Source organism: Scardinius erythrophthalmus (assembly GCF_964197995.2).
Source record: "Scardinius erythrophthalmus genome assembly, chromosome: 18".
NCBI classification, from domain to species: domain Eukaryota; kingdom Metazoa; phylum Chordata; class Actinopteri; order Cypriniformes; family Leuciscidae; genus Scardinius; species Scardinius erythrophthalmus.
Window position 1 is genome coordinate 31,718,246 of NC_138238.1, and position 24,886 is coordinate 31,743,131.

The following is a 24,886-nucleotide window of genomic DNA, read 5'->3' on the forward strand; positions in this document are numbered from 1 at the left end:
CCTTCTGTCCAAAGAAAGAAAATCTTCTTGGGCCACCTCAGAAATGACACTTTAGATTTGGACATCAACCATGATAAAACAAAGTTAGTATATGGAGTACTATGTAAAAATACATAATAGCCTATTTATACTATGGTTTTCATGGTATCAAAGTACCACGTTATTAACATTTTATACAACCATCGTAATTTAAATGTACTAGTGTAGATACACCATTAACTATTTTTCTTGTATTGCACTGCAGGTGTTTTCCCCTCACACATGTAGTTTTGAAACTTGCTGATCTCTGGCACACCTGCATTAGCATTGCATTAGATTAGATACAATGAATGGATGAAAGGTTGAAACATCTTCAGATCGAACAGAATAAATTTGAAAATAGAGAAGAAAAAAATAATCAAACATGAGGTTACAAATATCTTTTTAATGAAAACTTTAAAAGCATGTCACATCAAACATGTCATACCACTAAACCACATTACATGCAAATTGTGACAGCTTAAGCCAAGTTTTGTAACGCCTCGCTTATTTTATTCTTTTAATACATTTCTAAAAGTAAAAAACAAAACACAAATTAAAGAACACAAAGGGATATAGAAGATAAATGTTTTGGAGGGAAGTTCATCCTTTAAACTGTAGGAATGGTCTTTAAACATTTTCTTGAATTAAAACATTCGATAAGTGTACACAAACACTTTTCCCTAAAAAATAAAAGCAGCTAAAATTACACAGAAATGTATAGAAAAATATCATAATGAAATAGTACAAATATATAAAACTAAAACTTTTTTTTTTTCAGAGACTTGAAGATTAAGACCACTCTGTGGGATCAGTGCTTTACTTCCTCCTGGTACGCCTGACGGGAGCTGCCTCAGTAGAGATGTCCACTTCCTCTACTTTTTTAACATTTCTTCCTCTTCGAGTGGTGGTCCCTGTGAGAAAACAAATGTTAACTTAACTCTCAAAACGTGAATAAATGATATAGCACAACAAATTCAAAACAGAAAGCCCAATTATAACATGTACTGAATGTACATAAAACAGGTCTAAACAGTATATACACACACAGGACACTTGTCAAGCCCATCAGCTTTTGTGGCCTTACATGCCACAAAGCTAAATATAAATATTTATTGTGAGATCAAACAGGCAAAATATTTTGTACTTTATTTGATGCTAGTGGGTCCAATGCTTATGTCTTTTTGACACAAAGCCCTATTCAGAAGGCACTAGATTTTAAAAGATGTTTGAGTTCAAATTATTATTACTCAATGTCTGATTTCATGTAACGATTTAACAGTACTAACATCTCCATGTTAATTACAGAAGTGGGAGTGTTTTCTAGCCGTGGGTTTTACAGAAGATCATCTGCTGTGTGAGATATATATATATATATCTCACACAGATATATATATATATAAAAGTTCTTTTTTTGGGCAGCATCCCTATTGAAATGAAAGTCTGTGAAAGATTGAAGTGCAAAAGGTAGCTCAAGTGTTAGCATAATACAATATTGGAAATCACAGACATTTGAACAGGATTAGATTTCCCAGAGGACTGTTGGGTTTGCCGAAAAAACTTAGGTAATTTGCCCTGGAAGTTTTACTAAGGTTTTATGAGAAAAATACAGACATAGCAGATTCATACAGGATTAAAATCACAAAGTACACCTGTGAAACACGAATTACTCTAACGTCCTCCATGACGACTAGTCCTGTCCAAATTGGGATAAGGACTGAGGTGATAAATAGAATTCACTGAAAGATATGAACGCTACATCCTAAAAAAAAAAAAAACTATTTTACAGTCACAAGATGCACAATCAGGTTGACTTAACACCCGTCTTACTAGACCCCAAGGTAAAGTTCTCTTGTATTCTGGAATACACTGGAGACAGCATTTCTAGACTGCGTACCTGAAACAGACTCCGGAGCAGGTGCTGGATCTGGTTCCTGGGCTGTCTTTTTCTGCCCTCTTACAGCTCTATTACCAGACTTCTTGGGATTAACCTCAGCCTTTTCTGGTTCAGTATCAGGCATTTTCTCTTTGCTGGAGACCTCAGCTGGAACTTTAGCGCTGACGGCTACTCTTCCTCTTTTCTTAGGCAAAGGTTCCTTATTTGACGACTCGTCAATTACCTCCAGCAAATCATTCCTTTTCCTTTTGGGGGGATTTGATGCCTTACTATCACTGAGATCTGATTTAGGTGCAGCAGAGCCCACTACCTTTCCTCCCCTCAATGGCTTGATTTTTATCTGAACTTCTTCAACAGGATGTTCCTCTTTTTTGGCTCCTCTGCGGCCTCTGGGTGGCAGATCAGTTGACTGATTTGATATGGAGGATGTCTCAGCTGGTATTTTGCCTAACCTTTTGGATTTTTTCAGCTGTTGTTCTACATCTGAAGTAGGTTCAATGTCTTTAGAGACCACCAAATCAGGATTCCAGTTAACTGTTTTTGAGGGTTTAATTTCACTAGCTTCCTTGGCTTTAGAAGATTCATTGACTGGGTTGTTAGGGATGTCTTTAGTTGAATCCTTCTGTTTTCTGCCACGGCTTCCTCTTCCCACCTTCTCCAGTGCCACAATTGCTGTATTCTCAGCAGCAACCAATTCAGAACCTGCCTGTGTCATGGAATTTTCTTCTCTCTTTGATTCAGGTACTTTTGCTGCTCGCCTGGTATGTTTGACAGGTTTAGCTGGCTCTTCTGATGAAGCTACATCCTCAGTAACCTCTGACTCTGCCTTGGCAACTGCTTTACGTCCACGGCTGAAAACCACAGCAGCTGGTGGTGCAGGGTTTGCAACAGCACGGCGACCTCTTTTGACAGAAACTTCTGCCTCCACTTCTGTTTCCTTTGCAATAACTGGCCTCTTACGTCCAGATTTCACAACAGGGGTCTCTGCTTGTTCAACAAGGCTGACAATGTTCTCCTCAGTCTCATCTGATTCTGTCACCTTTGACTGCTTTGTCTTCCTACTTCCCCTCACAGATTTCACCACTGTTTCAGTGTGTTCCTCGGTCACTGGTAAAAGTGTGCTGGCATCTACAGCTGGTTGGTCAACAACCTCTTCAGCCATCTGTGGTTTCTGCTGTTTGGTCTTTCGTCCTCTGCCAGACTTGATCACAGGTGCTTCAGGCTTATCTTGTTCAACATACATCTCTGCCGCAGTTTGAGAAACAACCATGGCATCATCATGATCCAAGAGTTGCTCCTTGACAATTTCTTTTTTAGCCTTCCTTCCTCGCCCTGACTTTGCTACAGGTGGCAGTGGCTTCTCAGCCACTACGGCAGCATGAGTGCTGGTTATTTCATTTTCCAAAGTAGGGGTTGGCTCAGTTTTCAAGTGTTCCTTCTTTGGTGGCCTCCCTCTCCTAGATCTAGTTGCAGAGACAGTCTCAGTAACTGGTGAAGCCAACAATTTGACACCACCTGGTGCAACAGCATCTACCTCACAAACAATTTCAGGTGTTTTCTGTTCAAGTTCTTCTGAAGGATGGCTTCCCGCTTTAACCATTTTCTTTCTCTTCCCAGGTTTTACAACAGGGGCTTGGACAAGCTCTTCATTTGCAGGTGCATCAGGACACTGTGGGTCACCAGCATTTATATCATCAATGAGCTCAACTGCAACATCATCTTGTTTAGCTTTTCTTCCTCTCCTGGTTTTGGTAACTACAGGTAGGCAGTCTGGTCTCTCAGTTTTCATGGAGTCTACAGGAACTTGGGAAGCCTCAGTGTTCTTTTCCTCTTCACCCACAAAGTGGTGCTTGGGTATTCTACCACGGGCAGATTTTCTGACTGGGCTGGCAGTGACTTCTGGAACTTCGAGAAGCTTCTTGCCTCTCCTTCCCCTGGCAGGGCTAGAGGGAAGTGGACCATTTATATTTTTCTCTTCAGTTATTGACAGCACAGCAGGAGGTTTGACCTTGTCATTGTTAGCATTTTTGGATTTCTGTGGCACTCTGCCTCGACTGCCACGCTGAATTTTGTTGGCAACTGAAGACTTGATTATCTCTCCTTCCTCTTCCTCAGCAGTGGATGAAGTTAGGGTAGCTTTAACGGTTGCGCTGCTATTTTCAGAGGTACAAACAGATTCTTCAGACTGCTCTTCATTTTTCTCATCAGTCCCAGAAAAACAGACATCAATAGCCTCAACTGAAACGGACTCCTCTTCAATCTGGTTAAGATGCGTTTCCTGGGGGATTACAGCATCAGTCTCTACATCACTGTGAATAGAATCAATGACTTCAGTGGTGCACTGGGAATCCACTTCAGTCTCCATGGTTTCAACTGGACAGACATTTTCTTTGTCGCATTCCTCATCAAAATCTATGGGATAAGTCATGACAGCAAAAGTTTAGCTCAATCCAAGTAGTTAACGTTGTGTACCTACTGTTTAAGATTAAACAAAACATACATAATTTCCCAAATTTTAGGACTGAGAACAACAAAGTAGAGAACATACGTGCATTTCCCAATTTTAACTCACCTTTAGCTGGCACGAATAAAGAACCACTTTCCACTGCTAGAAGAGGCTCTTGAATCTAAACATTAAATATATGAAGATCAATTAATTATATTTGACAAACCTAGATTACAGAATGACTGTACCATCTATCTGAATAACGTTTACATATATACACTGCAAGCCAGCAGTGTGGCAAAAAGTTCCATTGAAATCAACTAAATTATTTACTGCATAGACATGACATGCATGTTTAACAGGAATAACCTAACCGTTTACCTCAGCAGGCTCAGTCACACCATTTTCTGTGGTCAGGGTGTTTTTTTCTGGCTCAAGTTCTTTAAAGCCAGTGATAACTTCCTCTGACATCACTCCATTTTGAGGGGTCATCATCAGTTTACCGATTACTAACTGATTGCTGAAAGGTTCTCCTTTTTGATCAGGGGTCTGTGTTAACTGCTTTACACCAGCCAAGTTCTCTACAGGTTCATCCTTCTCTTTGGGAGTCTGCATCAGCCTTTGAATACCCACTTGATCTTCAACTGGTTCTTTGTGTTTGGGGGTCTTCATCAGTTCTTTAACAACAGTTAGGACCTCTTCAATTTGATTTCTCTTCTGTTTAGGTGTCTTCACCAACCTTTTCAGCCCAAACTGATTCTCCTCCAGGTCTCCCTTTAATTTTGGTGTTTTCATCAATTCTTTCAAACCTGCGAGTTCTTCATGTTGCTCAGACTTTTCTATGGGAGTTTTCATAAGCCTCTTAAGACCAGCTGCGCACAGTACAGGGTTGTTTTTTTCTTTTGGGGTCTGCATCACTCTTTTCACTCCAACCATGTCTTCTACTGGAGCTCCCCTGTATTTGGGAGTCTTTAGGAGTTCCTTAATGCCTTCCAGACTTTCTTCCTGGGGAGATTTATATTCCTTGGGGGTCTTGAGCAGCTTTCCTCTCAAGTCTTCAATTGGTTCAGCCCTCTGTTTGGGTGTCTTCATGAGTCGCTTTACTCCAGTGAGGCACAAGGATGGTGCTGCTTTCTGTTTTGGGGTTTTGACTACCATTTCAGGGGCAGCCTCTTCTTCTGTTTGGTCACTGGGGGACATCTCTTGATCTGGAATGATGTCATGGCCACTTGCCTCATTTGAGTTGTCAGTGAGTTGAGAAAGACCTTCATCTTCGAATAAACTACCATCCTGGTTGTCCAAAAGAAGTCGTGTTACTGCTTCATTGTTGTACTGTCCACATTTGGCAGTGGAGATCACACTTATTGGAGAGACAATCATTTCTCCTGTGTGGGCAGTGAAAAACAAGGGCATGAAATCAATGATATCAAAACATTACACAGTAGATAACTAACTTGTGACAAGTCCAAAACACTAACCCAATTCTTCTGGTGTTCTCATGACTGAAATCTCATCCAAAAGCATATCGGGACATTCATTATTTATGGGAACAATATTCTTAGACCTGCTGTTGGCTGGCGTTTTGAAAATGTCTGCAACACCTAACAAAACATTTAGAATTTGAACTAACAATTTCACAGAACATTTATTACATGCATGCATATACGTTTTCTTCAATACTGAACAAACCTGTAAAGTCCTCGTCCATTTTCATGTCCTTTTTGAATAGTGCCATGTTGGTGACTATTTTAGGTGCAGCACCAAAAGACTGGTTAGTCCTCACATGGGCTTTGCCAACAACAATGGTGACTGGAGATGCTGCATGCCCAGTGCTGATATCATCCTTCAACCTCTGTGCAGGTGTCTGCATAGGTAATTAAATGTAATTTGTAATTAAGTCAGATTAATCAGCCATTCAATGAGATAAAACCCATCAACAGAAATGAGAAAAATGAATCAGAACAAAAAAAAAAACTTATGGGAAACATTTGAGACTGATAAGAATATTTCGCATTTTACCTTGGGTTTTGGTACCACATTTCTTTTGACTACATTGCTCTTTGTGGGTTTTTTCTTAGTTGTAACTTCTGTTTGAGGTTTGATCTGACCAAACTTCACAATATCAGCCCAAGAGGTCAACACTTAAAACAGAGAAACAAACATACATTTTAAATATTTATTTAAACCATCTAAATCAATTAAAGATTAAACCTTCAAAACAGGACAACATGAATATAACCAGATTAAATCTTTCACCTTTTAGATTAGCCCGTGACGCTCCACTACGTCTTGAACGAATTACATCAAGTGCACTTTTAATTGCACTCTTAGGAGTTTTTCTTGCAGAAGACTTCATGCTCTTCCTCCTTAAGGGTATCTTTGGTGTTTCGCACTTCTGAGGCATGTCTTCTACAACGGTTGACTGTACTTCAGACTTCTCCTCCTGGTCCTGGACAGGCGATGGAGTACTGATGCGAGAGACTGAAAACCTCCCCTGCACCCTGGGTGTCTCCGTTAAAGACATGTCACTGGCAGCCTCAACAGCTGAAGTTGATGCTCTTCTAGCAGATGCAGGTGTCTTGGGTGTGGCAGGTACCTTGGATGGAGCAGATGGTGACTTTTGATGTTTTGGTGATGGAGTTTTAGCCTTGGTACTCGGTGACTTTTTGGCAGGTGATGGAATCTTCGCAGCACGTTTGGGTGAAGCTTTCTTCAGAGAACTATTTTGAACATCTGGAACAGTTTCTTCAAGTCGAAGAGCCTGAAAATAAAGAAACATTAAAAACCTTTGAAAGTTTTCAATAGATAAATGTTACTGTCCTTACAAATTGGTTTTAAGTATTACCAAAAGACCAATGGTGGATGCTCGTCGTAGGAGAGATTGAGGTTTCTGGGAAGGTCCCAAACTGTATCGTGGAGTTGCCCCACGGCGGAGGGGGGAATTCGGGGGCAGACGTTTGTCAAATAGCTCTGGGGTCAACTGTCCACCAAAGGACACTCGCTTTCTCTTTGCTTTTGGAACCGTTACTTCGGTTTGAGATTGGTTTCCCCCACACAACTCACTAATTGAAGTACCATCTGCAGGACCAACAAAATTATGGTGAAATATTTTTAAATAACGGCATATGTTTGCAACATTTACCTAATTGACAAATGGTGTACATGCCAAGAAAACAATAAGTAGAGCTGCACGATACTGGATAAAATGAGAATCAAGATTATTTTGTTTCAAACAGAGATCACGTTTCTCCCACTATTCTGAACAGACAACTAAAAATAACATGTAATTTACCAGAGGTTCTGACAAAATGTAATTGCTGCAGTCTATTTAAAATGTTTTATTAATTTGAATGAATTTTACTTTTTTATTTTAAATCAGTTTGAATGAAAGATTCAATGGCTCACTCATAAATACTTCACTTGTTTCATTACTGGATGGATCAGCGTTTTTGAATGAACCTCTTGACTGAATGATTCAAAGGCAAATAAATGTTTTAAACAGTCACCTGTCGCCACCTAGTGGCATAACAATGTAATTGATACAATCGTTATTTGATGCACCAAGTTATTTTTAAAAGGTGATTTGCTCTTTTATGATCGCTACCATAGACATCAGTGTTTACGGTCTTACCTTTGTTCTTAGAACTTGATGTTGTAGCCTTAATCTCATGTGGACCACCTTGGACTTGAAACCTTTTGCCAGCATTTGATCTTGGGGATGTTCTTGGTGACATTTTCACTTCAGTGTTCTTACCTATTGGGCCTGGAGTCTGAGGCTGGCCCAGAGGCATTTGGAGATCAAGGCTCTGATCCTGTGATCCAACACTTCTCCTTCCTTTCGGGGATTTAGGAGTTTTCTCTTCAGACTGAGGCTCTAAGAGAATTTGCTGGACAACCTCACCAGCACTTAACTTCTGAGGCGTTTTCAATGGTGTTCTCTTCTTCTGGGAGACCGGAGTTACACCTTTCTCTGTCAATGAGGGGGTGATGGACCCTTCAGACGGCATATCATCAGCAGGTTTCTCTTCCTGATTTGCATTAAATGAGCTCTGAGGGATAGCTGGTCCAGTCATATCTTCAGAACTGGATTTCAAGGATCTTCGCTTCTTGGTAGATGGAGTTGTGACCGGTTTAGGGCTACTTTTAACATCTGCAGCGGGAGCTTCCTCATGATCAACCTGAGGTCTTGCAAGAGGTGTTTTTGGTAGCTCAGATTTCCATGGTGATTTAGCAACAAGGTCCTGTTTGACCATTTGGTAGAGCTCACAAAAAGGTGACATACTGTCCCTTTTAATTTTGCCATCTTCTGGTTCATTCTCAACAGATTGTTCCACAGATGGCGGTAAATTTGACCCATCTTTTAAACAAGTGTCTGTAAAAATATAGCACACAAGACAATCACAGATATGAAATTATATTCTAGCAGAATTAGCAAGACTGGGGGAAAAACAACTTCAGCAAACAAAGAACTTCAGAGAATATCATAGAAAATAAATTTCATGATCACTAACCAAACGAATGCTCTGACTTCCTCTTCTCTGCATGAACGGGTGTGCTTTTTTCCTGCTGGTCTTGCAAAGTCTACAGGATGACAAAATCAAAATTTAACAAAGAAATAAATTATAAATTACCGTAAAACTTCAAATAATAGCCCGGGCTTCTATTTACCCAAATCGCCGAACTGCACCGGCTTGTATTTGAGACAGGCGTCTATAAGAGACAGGCCTTTAATTTAGTGTTGAGATGTTCAAGCATGACAGTAGGAGGTTACCACATTATATTATGTTATATTGATAATTAATTCAAATGTGTTTAACAAAAACATTTAATGTAAGAAATGTCTTTGGCTATTGGCAGCATAAAAAAAAAAAAAAAACGAAACGATGTGACAGCAATGGGCAGAACACAAGTTACCGCTATCGAGCATATGAACTTGTTGCCCGAAACACATCAACAAGAAAGAATGAAGGCTACCCTGTAAAACAACTGCAATCATGTGATAAAAAAAATTACTCTATTCATCACTATCATCATCCCCGCGATCCTCAATTACAAGTTCATTGGCGAATTCCTCCTCCACGTCGCTCTCCTCCACTTCTCCCTCTCCAGCCTCCGCTAACTCTGCCTGCTTGCACTAACAGCTCCCGCCCAGATGCGCACGGCTCTCCCTCTTTGAAACAATGGATAAGGTGATCCTCACTTCCATAAGTAAGGATAACATCCCGAAGTTAATGAAATATTATCTCCTCTTTTTCCCTCACACACACACGCGCGCGAATAGTGATGAGTCGTTCATGAACGGTTTCGTCTGTCACGTGAAATCTAATCAAAACATAGAACAGACGATCTGACTGGTTTTAGAAGATCAAATACAACCCGATAATAAAAAACAGACCAGGCCTCTATTTGAGACCGGCCTTTATTTACCCAAACCTGTCGTCACACCAGGCGTTTAAAAGAGACAGGCCTCTAATTTGGGACTCGGCTATTATTTGAAGTTTTACGGTAACAAAAAAAATATCTATCATCTGTCTCACAACACCAACAACTTTGTGTTGACAAATCTTGTGCGATGTCCTAACTGCCGGGATAATCACACAACGCGTACAAGTCTGCTAATGATACGTCCGATTCACGAACTAATGACTCCTTTGAACCGATTCACTTTAATGAATGGTTAAAACAACTGATCTGTCCAACACTGAATCAGTTCGGTGTATAACAAAATCGGTAACACTTTACAATAAGGTTACATTTATTAAACTCTAGTTAACTAGATCAGTTAACATTAACTATTAATAAACTGGACTTCTACAGCATTTATTAATCTTTATTAATGTTAATTTCCCCATTTAGTAGCCTACATTATTTAAATGAAAAGTTGTATTTGTTAACATTAGTTAGCTTAATGCACTGTGTGAAGTAACATAATAAAAATACAGGGTTAGGGTTAACTTAAGATTAACAAAGATTAATAAATACAGTAACAAATGTATTGCTCCTGGTTCATGTTAGTTAGCCTAATACATTCACTAATGTAAACAAACCAAACCACATTTGACACCTCTTAAAATGAGAATTTTGTTTGTTACCTCAATAAATTTAGGGTCATTCTTATTTTATTTGTGTACATTTTAATCATTAACATTAAAAACACTCTTTTTACGACTAAAATAACAGTAAAGGGTAAAAAAAAACCTGAATTCCCAAAAATTAAAAAGGAAAAAAACGGAATTTGCAAAAATTAAAACGGAAAAAACAGAATTTGGGAAAAAATTAAACGGAATTTGGGAAAAAATAAAACGGATTTTATAGGGCCCTATAGTCGGTACCGATACCATTACAATTTTACGGTTTCTAAAACGGTTTAAAACGAAAGATGAAGCATAGGCCTACATTTAATAAGATTAGGGGGGGGGGGGGGGAGAATGCTCTTTAAAGGTGCAGATATGACAATATGCAGATTTAAATATATCAGAGCTGATTGAACACAGATGAGAATATTTCTTTAGAATAAATTATATTTACAGCACACACACACAAAAATTCCGGACAAGCAACTTTTTTACTCTGACAAGTGAATGACAGATTTACTTTTCCAAAGGACAAGCACATGAAAAGGCTTAATGTCAAGCCCTGATCCTACAAAGCTATGAAATAAAGTGGGGGGAAAAAAATATGGCAAGAAAGGATGAGTGTCTTTTGGCCACCACCGAAGACCAATTTTGACCCAGGAAAAACCCTGAAGAGTCATTTCAACTACATACCTGAACTGTTTTGTCTTTTCCAACCGTGGACAGTCTCTTCTTCTTCGGTGTCTTTGGAGGTGGGTACTCAAACCTAGCATTATGACAATATGAAACCACACAAAACAAATTAATCCCAGAAAAAAGAAAGAAAGAAAGAAAAATGTGATGGTTTTTTTTTCAAAATAATTATAATAAAAATCAGACTCACCTGAAAGAACGATCAATGATTGTGATGAGATCACCATGCTTTAAACGTTCAGACTGATTAATCACTTGTCCATTAATACGTGTGGGGTTCACAGAGCTTAAATTGGTCAAAATGAGCTTAAACAAGAAAGAGACAATAAATTAAACATTTAAGTACCTTTTATGAATGTGCCATAGAAAAAAACATTACTGGTGAGCATCTTGAGACAAAACAATGAAACTGACATATTTAAGATATGCCAGTGCAAGTTGCTTTAAGTTAAAACAGCTTAAACATGCATTTTAGTCTGGGACTAACTTAAACCTTGTCTTTGAAACTAGGGTCATAGTGTAATATATCAAAATAAAATTACCTCCTTGTTCTCATTGAGCTCTATTTTACAGTGCTCTTTAGACACCTGCGGCAGCTGAATACGAATATCACAGTCCAGCTTCCTAAAAAGGTAAAGAGTCCACATTAAAACGTCTTTTAAAACAGCTAATTTTAATTTTTGGTGAATGAGAAATATTGAACTATGATGCAAAAATCAACGTTATTTAATTTTCAAACAAATTTATAATTAAAATATAATTTCAACATTGTTTGCATGTGGTCTAAGTTGATATTCAAAGATCCATGAATCTATCTTCCATTTATTGGTTATTTCTAGTTTCACCATAAGTTATTAAAATAGATTGAAATATTCTAGCAATAGCTTCTTGCATTAGTGCCTTAGTTTTTGCAGGCAACATTGTTTTTGTTCATTGATGTCTAGAACATATCAAATTAAAAAAAAAGTTACAGCATGACAAACCATATATGCACCACACATTCAAGTACATTATTAATTTGTTATTCAAGATTTCCTTTTTTTTTATTATACACATTAAACCTGTATATTTTAACAACTTTGTTTCATTTGTCAACATTCCCTCTTGTCCACTTTCATAAACCACTATCACCAACAGACAAAACTTAGATAAGTGAATATTTTGCCAAACATAACTGTAAATATACTAAAACACAAAGGTTATAACCAGTTACATGCATGATCTATGAAATGAGCACGATTACATGTACTTCATGCCGTTAAGTAATAACGCATTCTGATTGGTTGGAGAGATCTCTACGTCAAATTTGACGTCAATGAAGCCCGCCTGGCATCAAAAGAAGAACTGTACATGTTTGGCTCTCGCCATTTTAGATATTTTGAAACCAAATGTTAAAGTTTTTAAACAAATGTACTTCGATTTTACTTTCAATCATAGTGTGTATGTGCTATAGTGGTGATTTTATCCTTTGATTTTGTTTTTTCACGTGCCTCACTATAAAAACTTGGCAGTAGATGAAATAGTTGAAAATATTCACAGCCATCATGTAACTTAAGCCATTATTGTAATAAGATGTGTTACTGACCTTCCGAACATACAGGACGCTGTGAGGGGAAATTCAGTCCCATCTCCTCCTCCATGTCTTTTGATCACGACTATCTTCCCCAGCAAAGGCATTTTAAAACTAACGTTACTTACCTTGTTTAGCAAACACAAAAGACAAAATAAAATATAATTAATTGAGTGACTACATTTTCATCAACGTACTGTAAATGCCGTATTTTACAATAGTTTCTAAAACATAACTCGAATATCATCAGCGAAAATAAATGCAACACAAAGAAAAAAATATTATATACAAAGAAACCAGTCTGAATATTCCATATCAATGTATAGTCTCTACATATAGTTCACACTCACATAACTTAAGACAGTTGAAAACACAAGATCAGCACATGGCCAAAGACATTTAAAACATTACATAACAGGAAAAAAGCACAGGTATAAATTCACATTTGGCTTCGTTTTAGTGACCGAGTGGAATTAAATATTGTTTACACTATTTGTGGCCATATTCACTGAAAATAAAGTTATCGATTTATTTTGATTCACGCATCTGTCGTTAGCATAGTGTCAGTTTAAACAGTTCCTTTGTATTCGTGAAATGAAGCGTCTCTTTAAGTTAACGTTACCTAAAGTTCCGTAAATCAAAATGTCAAAGTATATTCCATCGATGTTCAGCCCTGATTTTATAATTAAAATCAGATTAATCCAGCATTCGGATAGTTGTCCTTGTCGCTCCTGCCGTTAGCACAAACTACTAGCGCCAACATTAACACACTGTCTATCGAGGCAGTCAGCGCGTGTTGCCGTCTTCACTTGACGGCATATATCCCTCCGCAAAATAAAATACAATAAAACAACTAAGAGTTATTTACTATATATAAACACAATATCACATAATGCATGAAAATAATTAATCGGAGCCTTATTCAGAGATTCGTATAACATATAATGCATTATAAAAGTGAGGGACTAGTTTCCCTGTCAATCTGCGGAGGAATATAAGGCGCACAACTACCAATGTTTGAAAACTATTCAAAATACCGCGCGAAGGCATTTGGTTGGCCAGTAGTAATACTTGCTACTTGACGTAGCCAATAGGATTTCGTGTTGACGTAACACGACAGTAAAGGTGGCCAATTAAATCACGTTAAATGTGCAACCGCTCTTTTAAACTAGACACGATCCGCCCTAGTATGTAAAAGAGGACTGCAGGCAGCACCAAAGAGCCGAGTTTAGTATGCACAGTTGCACACTACTATTCCTCGAGTAAACGAGGAGTAGGCCTAGTTAAAGTAGGACATTTACGTAGCTTTTATAAACATGCCTTTGAAGAAAAAAAAATTACTGGTGTGCATCTTGAGACAAAACAATGGCACTTATATGTCAGCACAAGTTGCTTCCAGTTTAAACAGCTCAAACATGCATTTTAGTCTGGGACTAGACTCAAGCCTTGTCTGTGAAACCAGGTAGTAATCTACTAACCACTGAATGATGATGACCACACAAAATTAAAATTATGGTCACTAAAATTGTAACTTGTTACAAAAATGATGGCCACTCTAACTGAACGAATACGTAGGCCTACATTCTTTTCGTTTTATTTATTTTTAATTGCAGAACAAGAAAAAATGTAATATTGTGTACAAAATGAGTAAAAAAAAATACAAAATTAGATATCAAAATAAATCACTTACCTGTACAGTAAGGAATGTGGATACATTCGGATAAAATAAGTTACATTATTTCAAAATATTATATAGAAAAAACAAACATCAGTAGCCTATTGGTTATTGCTGTGTAGGTCAACCAACACAGCATGACACTAGAAACGCGAAAGTCTTGGGTTCGATTCAGGGAATGCATAATGGTATACCTAGCGTCTACCAAATGCATAAATGTTAATGTTAATGCTCTTGTAATTAGCAATATAATACTAAGTATGTAGGGATAAGTGGTTTTGTGTTACTAACAAGAGTAACAGGCTCTTTTCTTTTATCTGAGTGAGGGATAATAGTTTCTAACTTCTTTTGCCTCACTTATGAGTCAGTGGCTCATTTCATTTCCATTAAAATATGATACATAAGTAATCAATAAATTAAATAATTAGTATTTTTAAATATTTAAATTATGTCCAAGAACTGTATCTAAATTTAAAAAGGTTCAAAGAATTCTGATAAACTCTAAAATAATGGACAATAAACAAATACTAAACCGACTATGTAAGAAATGACATTATGTTGCACACATTATGCTGGCATTATTGTAAAACTCTAGACTGAGTGATCAGAATCTTATACCATCCTGAAGGGATGTATTTTGTCATAATGACCAACTGACAAATATAGCTTACTCACGGAGGAGGAATCTGTGTTTACATAAACAAAGGCTGGTGTACGAACTGCTCTCCGGTAAGCAGTCAAGCGGTGGAATATTTGCCACTGAAATGCCGACTGACCGTACTACCTGCCTCAAGAGTTTACAGTTGTGTTTATTGTACATCCCCCGAGTGCTAATGCTAGCATGGCTCTCAGGGAACTACATGATCAGAAACCCTGGCTGAATGGAGAGGTGCAGTGTCTTCTGAAGGCACGGGACTTAGCATTGAGGACAGGAGATGCACTTGCATTGAGAGCGACAAGAGGGAACTAGAGGTCGGGGGCAAAGGCTAATTATGCTCAGAAAATGCAGGGTCACTTTTTCACCAATGATCCCCGGAGAATGTGCAAGGGGATCAAGAGCATCATTGACTACAGCAGAATAGATGTGCCCTCAAGATCTATCTCTTCCCGATGCCCTGAATACATTGAAGGGGGTAGATTGGAATCCACTGCTGCTTCAATGTATACGTAATGAGTGATTATAATCAAGATATTCATCAATATTTTTCCTTCAAATGAGTTGAATGACATCTCTGGAGATTTTACTTTGTTATAGATTACTGAAATGTTCTTTTCATGTATTCTTTAATGTCTGTATTTGATATTTGAATGCAGTAACAGTGCTTGCTTATTTAGCCCGGCTTCCAGAAATGAAATAGGGACTTGTTTTGTGTTTGAGAAAGGTCTTCAACATGTATTAAAACATATAGGGGTCATTGAAGCCAATAATTTAAGGGACCATTTCTTTGTTAAAGCCTTACTTTCAAGTTAGACTAAAGTGTAGCTTCTCCTTGAGAGAAAGAATGTATTAAATTGATGTTTAGAGAAGACTCTCCTGTTTATAGTTAGAGCCTGGCCAAATCCAACCTTGAGGAAGCCGTGTGTCGGTGTGTGTGTTAGTCTTCATGGTTACAAGTTAAGGAACCACTGGCATTATTGGAGATAGACTGAGTTGTTGTTCTGGACATGTTGGCACCCAGCAACCCAGATCGGCGACCTGGAAGGACCTGGACCTTCTGCTGATGAAACTGCAACCTATCTTCAGTAAAACTTTTCTTCAATTTATTATAATTCTGACTCTGGGTCCTCTTTCAAACATCTGCTCCTTGGGTCCTAAACTGATACCTCTTAACAACATTTTATGCTTTGAGACATTCAATTCCATATTAACCTTTATTTAACCAGGCAAGTCTACTACCAAAAATATTAAGGTTTAACCTAATAATAAACCTTGGATGTCTAAAGCAGTTAAGTCTACAGAAGAAGAAGCTGTCTTAGTCTTACAATCAAGGAGAGACATTAGAAAGAGAAGCAGCAAAAAATGAGGTTAAAGGGGAAATTCTAAAGGCTAAACAAAGGTATAAAATTAAAGTAGAGAGTTGAGAAGAATCTTGCTTCATCTTGGTTCGGTATGAAAACTAGTAGGTATACAGCGAAGAGTGAATAGAGCTAATATTGTCATGGATGGTTTCAGTTCAAATGGTGAGCTTGCCAATGCTCTTAATAATTTTTATTTGAGATTTGGTCAGTTGGATTTTAAGGATGAAGCTTCTTTCACAGAAGTTAAATAAGAGTCCTGGTCCAGACAATATTTGTGGCAAACTACTGTAGGGATGACAGGGATGGGGATAAAAAGGGATGGGGAAATGAAGCCTCATGAATCACTGAGGCTTTCCCCTGACTGTTCCAGGAAATGATTAAAAGCTTCGAGAGTGTCGAGAACAGAAGCCTGTGTTAAAAGCTCTGGCAGATGAAGCAACCACAACACACTCCATATTTTATGTGTACAAATAAAAGCCTTACATGTTTGTGTTTGATTTGTTCATTAAATAAATTAATTTTTCCATTATATTGTGTGACAATAAAATATAATGTACGCTTTGATTCAATAAGATTTAATGTAGGCCTACTCTCTCTCTCTCTCTTTCCACACACACACACACACACACACACACACACACACACACACACACACACACACACACACACACACACACACACACACACACACACACACACACACACACACACACACACACACACACACACACACACACACACACACACACACACAATGAATAAGGACATTGTCTGATAGGATCATCTGTTATTAAATGTGCTTATGACACTTGTTACTGATAGTGCTTATGTAACTGTAGGAATGACAGAAAGGTGAAAAAGTTTTTCATTATTTTTATTATTTTTGGCTGTTGCCATTGCTCTAAATACAAACCCTTCACCAAACACCTACACCCTATCCCCTCTCCCCTAATCCCACCCAAAACCCAAATACCAACACCAAATGACCTAAAATCACCAAAAAGTGCAAAGATTTTACAAAAACAAAAAGACACAAAAACAAAAAAATAATAATAGCCTAAGTAGTGAAAAATGAATTTTGCTTATTTAAATGTAATTGATTAACGTTCAAAGTACAGCACTCTCCTCACAAACCCATCAACCAGACTGAGATAACAATGACTCCTTAAATACAATCTGGAGCCTTCTGACACCCAAAGCGAAACGCGCCCGTGATTGGACAGAAAGTGAGGCTTCGTTTGTCATTGATCACGTGACTCTAGTAAACCAATACACACCCCGATACGGGGCTCTCACTAGAAATTGTGTCGCTTGTGTGATACGCGCATCGAAGCTTCAGTGTCATACGTAACATCACTAGAGTGAAGTGACAACAACACTATAACAATATTTTAAGGAATTGCAGAGATACAGCTTCAAAGTCATTTTGGTAACAAAACGGTAAAAACGGTACGAAATCCATAACTTTTTGTCGGCATGGTCTGGAGATGATATGATTCGATTTTGGTGAAAATCGGACAAACCTTCTAGGATGAGTTTGAAAAAGTAGGAATTGAACGAAAATAAAGATGGCAGACAGGAAGTACGGCAAAATATGGCAAACTTGGTATCTATGTTCTCGGCGTGACCCAAGAGATCTATTAAGACCAATTTCATTGCAATAGGCTAATTTATTCCAAATGTATTCGCATTTTTGGAAATTTCATTATAACTTTTGTCCAAAAGCCAAGGTGACGCTGTCTCGAAATCTTTTGAGTACCTTCAGGGCATGGTGCTGATGGCACATACTGAGTTTCGTAATGTTACACCAATGCATTCGTTAAGTATAACATTTTTTATCACAATACTGTATTTTGAGTCAATAGCAATTTCATGTTTTGTTCTATTATAGGGCCAACAAGAGGCACAATCCTACCATTTCTTCGGTGAAAATATCTCATTTCATTTTGGAGTTATAGACATTTATTTTTATAAACACATAAAGAAAGACCCACAACTGACTTTGTTTGCATTTTCTTGCCACTTACTATTAATATTTTGTCATTAAGGTATTGGCGATTAGCCAACGACCCATGATTCAAAACTTCCTACGGTGGTTTCGTCTCGATTGGTCAAACGGTTTCGAAGATATTGGCAAATGTTTTTTAAGCGCTAAATCACAACGCTACCCAAATCTTAAGGCGAAACCTGGCATGTTTGGTATCATTGGACTCGGCAAGGATTCAGGAACCTAAGGAGATGACTCCCGTGAAAATAAGTCAACCACATCCAGAATTATACATTTGAAAAATGTATTTTACCACTAGGTGGCGCTGATTCGAAACTTCTCAGGCTACTTCAGGTCATCGTATTGATGACCCATTCCGAGTTCCGTAACGATACTTTCATGCGTTCATAAAATACAGCATTTTGGTACAAAATTCAAAATGGTCGATAAAGCGTTGCAAAGATACAGCCTTACTTTTGCTTTTGCAAGCGCTACTTAAAATTAGTTTGCACGGTATTCGAGAACGGTTTGACGAATCGACATGAATTCCATAACTTTGTTGGCATGGTCTGAAGATGATCTAACTACATTTTCGTGAAAATCAGAGCAATGACCTAGGAGGAGTTCGAAAAAGTAGGGTTTTCTGAGAATTCAAAATGACGGACATATTTTCAAGACGGAAAATGACGACATAAGGTGCAATAGAATCGACTTGAGCCATGGAATCATAGGAAAAAAATAATTTTGTTTCTAGCCCTTATGGTTCAAAAGTTATTAGCATAAACATGAGTGAAAATTTGGACAGTTGAAGGCGCTAGAGGGATTGAGTTAGAGACTCCAAATTTGCTATGGTGACAGTTCAGACTGTCCTCTATCAGTGTGCCAAATTTCATAACTTTCCCGCAAGGGGTTCTATGGGCTGACATAGACTTCCAGAGAGGAAGAAGAAACGGAAGAAGAAGAATAATAAGAACGCCAACGATTTCTATAGAGCTGGTAAGTCCCGCCCCTTCCGCTAACCCCACTGGACCTCTAGGTTGAAAAATCGTCAATGCAAGTGAATGGGAGAAAATAATTATTTTCTGGTCCCGTTTGAATTTTGCCATGAATGTGAACATATGTTGTCTGTGAATTTTTTATATAACTTTTCGTGTAAAGAATGCTACAATTTAGCAGGTAGAAGTTTGATACGGTTAGACTATGTGTGAGAGCACTTTGTGGACTACAACTCTTCGCTGATTTCGACGCGTTTGAAACGTCAACACCACTCGCACACGGACACTAGCTCACGGATCCCGCTAAACATGGCTGTGTCTTTGGTGCACTTCACCGCCTTCTTTCAGGGAGAGGACAAAATCGTTGAGGTTGGCGAAAACCACGGGTAAGTCAACTTTATGGGGTGACGTCACATAGGCGACATGTAGTCTTTCTCGTTATGTCTTTTCCACAACTGCTACCCGAAGAATCATACCATATACTCTCAAACTCGTAACATTCACAGACAACATATGTTCTCATTCATGGCACAATTCAAACGGGACCAAAAAATAATTATTTTCTCCCATTCACTTGCATTGACAATTTTTCAACCTAGAGGTCCACTTGGGGTTTTACGCACCTTCGGTGCTTGGCACCAAAGTGAATTTTTGTATGTCTGTCTGTATGTTTGTTTATGTACGCATGATACTGTTTTATTAATTGTTAAATTCTGCATCATGTAAAATCTGTTGAAATTTAATTCTAACCTCGGATTGACTGCATGGAGGAAGGTGCCTCAATGCCCCAGCTAAACTTAAAAGAAAATGCTCTTCCTCATCTGGCTTGCTATTAATGCCGTTCAGGACACAGGGCTGATCTGCCTCAGCCCTTCTCTTTGAAGCAAGAGTACGGCGAGAAGTTTTAGGTGTGCAGAGTGGTGGCACATTAGAGGAGTCAGGAGATCCGGGCTGTGTGGTGTCGGCCTGGGTTTGGGTCAGGGACTGTGTGCTCTCATCTGATATCTGTGGGGGACAAATCAGAAAGTTAATTTAAAAAAATGAATATATGTATATATATATAAAAGTACAGTCAAGTCAAATAAAACACGTTTTATCTCCTGTATAGTTTGGTAACACTACAATAAGATACCATTCATTAACATTAGGCTACTTAATGCGTTATCTAACATCAACACATTGAGTGAACAATATATTTGTACAACATTAATTAATGTTTGTGAATGTTATTTAATACAAACACTTGATTGGTCATGTTTGTTCACTTCATTCATTGTGCATTAAATAATGTTAACAGAAATAATGTTAACTTTTGATTTTAAAAATGTATTTTTAAATTAACCCCAAGGAGAATAATTGCGACAGTATATAACTATTGTTTATTGTTAGGTCATTTTATCTAATGTTATCTAACAAATGGAATCTTATTGTAAAGTGTTTTTAATACAACAGTTTCCATCTTTGTAACCATGATACACACTTTAATATATGTAAATTTAATCTAAATTAAGCTTTGGTACCGAAATTGGTACCGAGAACCGTGGATTTTCACTGGTATTGGTACCGAATACTGAAATTTTGTAGCTCTGTTAGCTCGGTAATTTAGACAATAGGCTGTTGACAGAGTAACGTTAACGTAGGTAATGGCTGTTATGTTATTTTCTTTTCAATGACGTTCCTTGTTACATGTTCATTGCTGGATTTATGGAAAAACATCAAACAATATTGCATATCCATAATAATTATAATGGAAATAATTAAAGAATACTTGCACTATAACGTAAATTAGAAGTGTAACACAAAAAAACTGGATTTTTACAACTATTTTGAATTTTACTCGAATACAAATACAAATACAAATACAGATACAAATACCGGCTGCTTTGCACACCCCTAATATATATATATATATATATATATATATATATATATATATATTGGTGTTATCATAGACTCAAGGAGAGCCACTACACTGACATCCTCATCACAAGAAGTGTTCTGTCTAAAATTGCTAGAGGTGTCCCTGTCTGTGATGTATGGATCCAGTAAGTTGAGGATGGACATATATTTCCACCTCCAATGGCAGGTTACCAAATGAGAAAGCAACAGCGAATGACAAAATAATCACCACTGAAACTTTACTATGCTACTACAGATACACTTATACAAGTCATCAAACGAAACTATTTTAAAGACCATCAAAGCAAAACAGAAGAATTAACCAATATAATTAAAACAAACCAACGCAATGGCTGTTGGCTCATTGCTCAGAGCGTATACGATAACGATAAGTCACTGGCAAATCAGTGGCTGTAATTAAATCATATCACATGATCCAATGTCAAAATTATCGAGCATACATAAACAATTATTAAAAAAGAAGCTTAACTTTATTCAAAGCTGAAAAATAGTTTCTGCGATGATGCGATCCGAGCAGCATGCACTAATATTTTCAGTGGCGCTTTAACACGAAACAGGAAACTCGTGAATATTCATGTAAGCTCTGCCCAGTGTCACCGAAAATCTCAGACACAATGAATGGTCAAGTCAATACAGATTGTATCAAAGCAGCCTCACAGTGATAACATGAAAATAATACAACAAAGTTTGTTTCTAGAAGAAAATTGCATCATCGTCCACCTGAAGTAAGGCACATTGTTGAATATTAAATGTCGAACTAAGCAAGCCAAAAGCCAAGGCAACAGTGGCAAGGAACCAAAACTCCATCAGGCGACAGAATGGAGAAAATTCTGAATATTTCAGAACACCGGCCTCGTGCCCTCACATTCTCGGCCTTGTCCTACTTGACACAGTATACAACTTATATACAAGTTTCATTTTTAACTTGCATCACAAAAATAAACAACATAAATATTTTTTTTGTTTTGTTTCATTGAGAAATTATAAGTGAATATTAAAAATATTTATATCTAGAACATTATTAATGAACCCATTTTTAACTTCGATTTTATTTATTAACCATTCTCTCAATAAGAGAAAATAGTCGGTCCATTCTCTCTCTCTTGAAAATTGATGTCTTCCCTAAGTACCTTGACCAGCTCATCGACATGGCCTCTTTTTCTCTTGGCTGGTGGTGATCGTGGCTCCTCCTCATCTTCGTCATCCACTGCTGAACTTGGCCCTGATGTGTCCTCAGAGGAGGAGTCAAGTAGGATAGGGGAGTTGGTGGAATGCCTCTGTCCCAACACCTCATCCATGAGGGCAAACCACGGCCAAGTTTCAGCATTCACTTTCTTACACTTGCAATCCTATGGCAGAGCAAATAAACCATGCCTGTTAACAAAAACAACAACAGCACAATAAATTTAAGCAAAGACGTGCCAATCAACTTGCTTACTTTGTATTTTTCTTTTAAGTACTGCCATTTTCTTCCGGCCTTTCTTGTAGTGGCCTTCCCAAACAGGCCCATTTTCTCCAGAACTGTCCTAAAACAAGAGAAAAAGAAAACAATTATGAAAAACATTATGATGGGCGCAATCTTAACATAAGTGCAATCTTAACATTACAAAATATGACACAAAAGGACATGCATACAAAAGTCCTCAAGTTTGGTTAAAAACATTTGTAAACATACCTTGCATGACAGCACTACAAAAAACAACAAAGTGAAAGACTATTGCCTTGTCTCCTGGTTGTCTTATTGTTGTGGGCTTTGTATAGGGTGAGGACTATTTGCAATAATACACAAGAGAGCCTAGTGGAAATAGGCCTTACCCCCAAGCCACACTGTTCGATTTACTGTTGCCGGTAAATAAATGGTCGTTGTCAGCCCTCATTTTAATAAATTCAGCTGTCCGCACCTGGAGCCCTAAAACAACAGAAAATATTACAAGAAGTTTTGCAAGTGAAGGGTCCATCAGTTGTATCCTTAATTGCCCGAGAAACGAAGGGCGCATTTGAAGTCACATTAGACTCGGGGTAGCCTTTGTCACTCCGCGGTGACGCAATCAGCCTTCGAAGGGTGCAGCCTTTGAATTGGGATCCAGCCTTCGTCGTGCCAATGTGACGCAATCATACTTTAAAAGCCTCTCTGGAGGATGCAGCCTCCGAATTGGGACAAAGCTCATGTTATAAACAGTCTCTTGTCACCAACTAGAGGCATAACAATGTAATCGATACAATCATTGTTTGAAGCACCAAGTTTTTTTACAAAAGGTAAACTGCTCTTATGATCGCTACGTAGACATCAGTGTTTATATCCAAACTATAAACTTTCATCCCAGTACTTCTGTGATCATTTTTATATTTGCTACACAGAAACAACGATACTGTGTGGTTGAAAATACTGTTTGTGAAGCTGTTTCATACACATAACTGCTTTCTCAGCAGCAGCGCAAACACAGATTTGAATGTTCTGTTGTGATTTTGTCAAATGTTTAATAGACAGAGGCGAAATGTTGTCATTTAGTAATGAGATTGAGTGAGCGATTACTTATGCATCTCTTCTAAGTTGTTAAAAATAGTTGTGTTCATGTGGAGAAAAAGACTCGGTCTCACCTTTGATCCTATAACTACGTATTTTAGCCTTAATCTCATGTGGATCTCACCTTGGACTTCAGACCTATTGTCAGCATTTGATCTTGGGGATGTTCTTCGTGACATTTTTACTTCAGTCTTCTTGCCTATTGGGTCTGTAGTCTGAAGCTGGCCCAAAGGCATTTGGAGATCAAGGCTCTGATCCTGTGATCCAACACTTCTCCTTCCTTTCGGGGATTTAGGAGTTTTGTCCTCAGACTGAGGCTCTAAGAGAATTTGCTGGACAACCTCACCAGCACTGAACTTCTCTGGCGTTTTCAAGGGTGTTCTCTTCTTCTGGGAGACCGGAGTTACACCTTTCTCTGTCAATGGTGGGGTGATGGACCCTATAGACGGCATATCATCAGCAGGTTTCTCTTCCTGACTTGCATGAAATGACCTATCAGGGATAGCCGGTCCATTAATATATTCATCTAGCAAGAACCAAGGATCCTCAAAATCCAGTTCTGGAGTTGTGACCGGGTTAGGGCTACTTTTAACATCTGCAGCGGGAGCTTCCTCATGATCAACCTGAGGTCTTGCAAGAGGTGCTTCTGGTTCATTCTCAACAGATTGATCCACAGATGGTGGTAAATTTGACACATCTTTTAAACAAGTGTCTGTAAATATAGCACACATGACAATCACGGATATGTAATTATATTCATAGCAGAATTAGCAAAACTAGAAAAAAAAACCTTACAGTATGCTAAACGTGCTGCAAAAAATAAATGTATCGAATATTACAGAAAATAGATTTCATGATCACTAACCAAACAAATGCTCTGACTTCCTCTTCTCTGCATGAACGGGTGTGCTTTTTTCCTGCTGGTCTTGCAAAGCCTACAGGATGACAGAACCAAAAATTTAACAAAATAAATAAGTGATAAATTAACAAAACAGACTCACATCAACTACACACCTGAACTGTTCTGTCTTTTCCAGCTGTCGGTGTCTTGGGAGGTGAGCACTCAAA

The 24,886-nt window shown here is 38.0% G+C and overlaps 1 protein-coding gene across 2 annotated transcripts; it reads right to left on the minus strand.

Moving 5' to 3' along the window:
• Window positions 1–404: 404 nt before the first annotated feature.
• mki67 (marker of proliferation Ki-67) lies at window positions 405–13,493 on the minus strand. Of its 2 annotated transcripts, XM_081393310.1 has the most exons (17): window positions 13,321–13,493; window positions 12,714–12,826; window positions 11,671–11,752; window positions 11,319–11,434; window positions 11,129–11,201; window positions 9,030–9,071; window positions 8,873–8,942; window positions 7,993–8,733; window positions 7,207–7,439; window positions 6,618–7,122; window positions 6,381–6,502; window positions 6,051–6,225; window positions 5,840–5,962; window positions 4,743–5,746; window positions 4,488–4,542; window positions 1,916–4,327; window positions 405–932 (listed from the first exon to the last, which is right to left on the minus strand). In XM_081393310.1, exons 2-17 carry the CDS (start codon window positions 12,803–12,805, stop codon window positions 838–840), a joined length of 5,940 nt encoding a protein of 1,979 aa, XP_081249436.1. In that variant the 5' UTR covers window positions 12,806–12,826; window positions 13,321–13,493; the 3' UTR covers window positions 405–837. The 2 variants fall into 2 exon arrangements, with proteins under 2 accessions (XP_081249436.1, XP_081249437.1); XM_081393311.1 differs by lacking the exon at window positions 9,030–9,071.
• Between the last annotated feature and the right edge of the window lie 11,393 nt (window positions 13,494–24,886).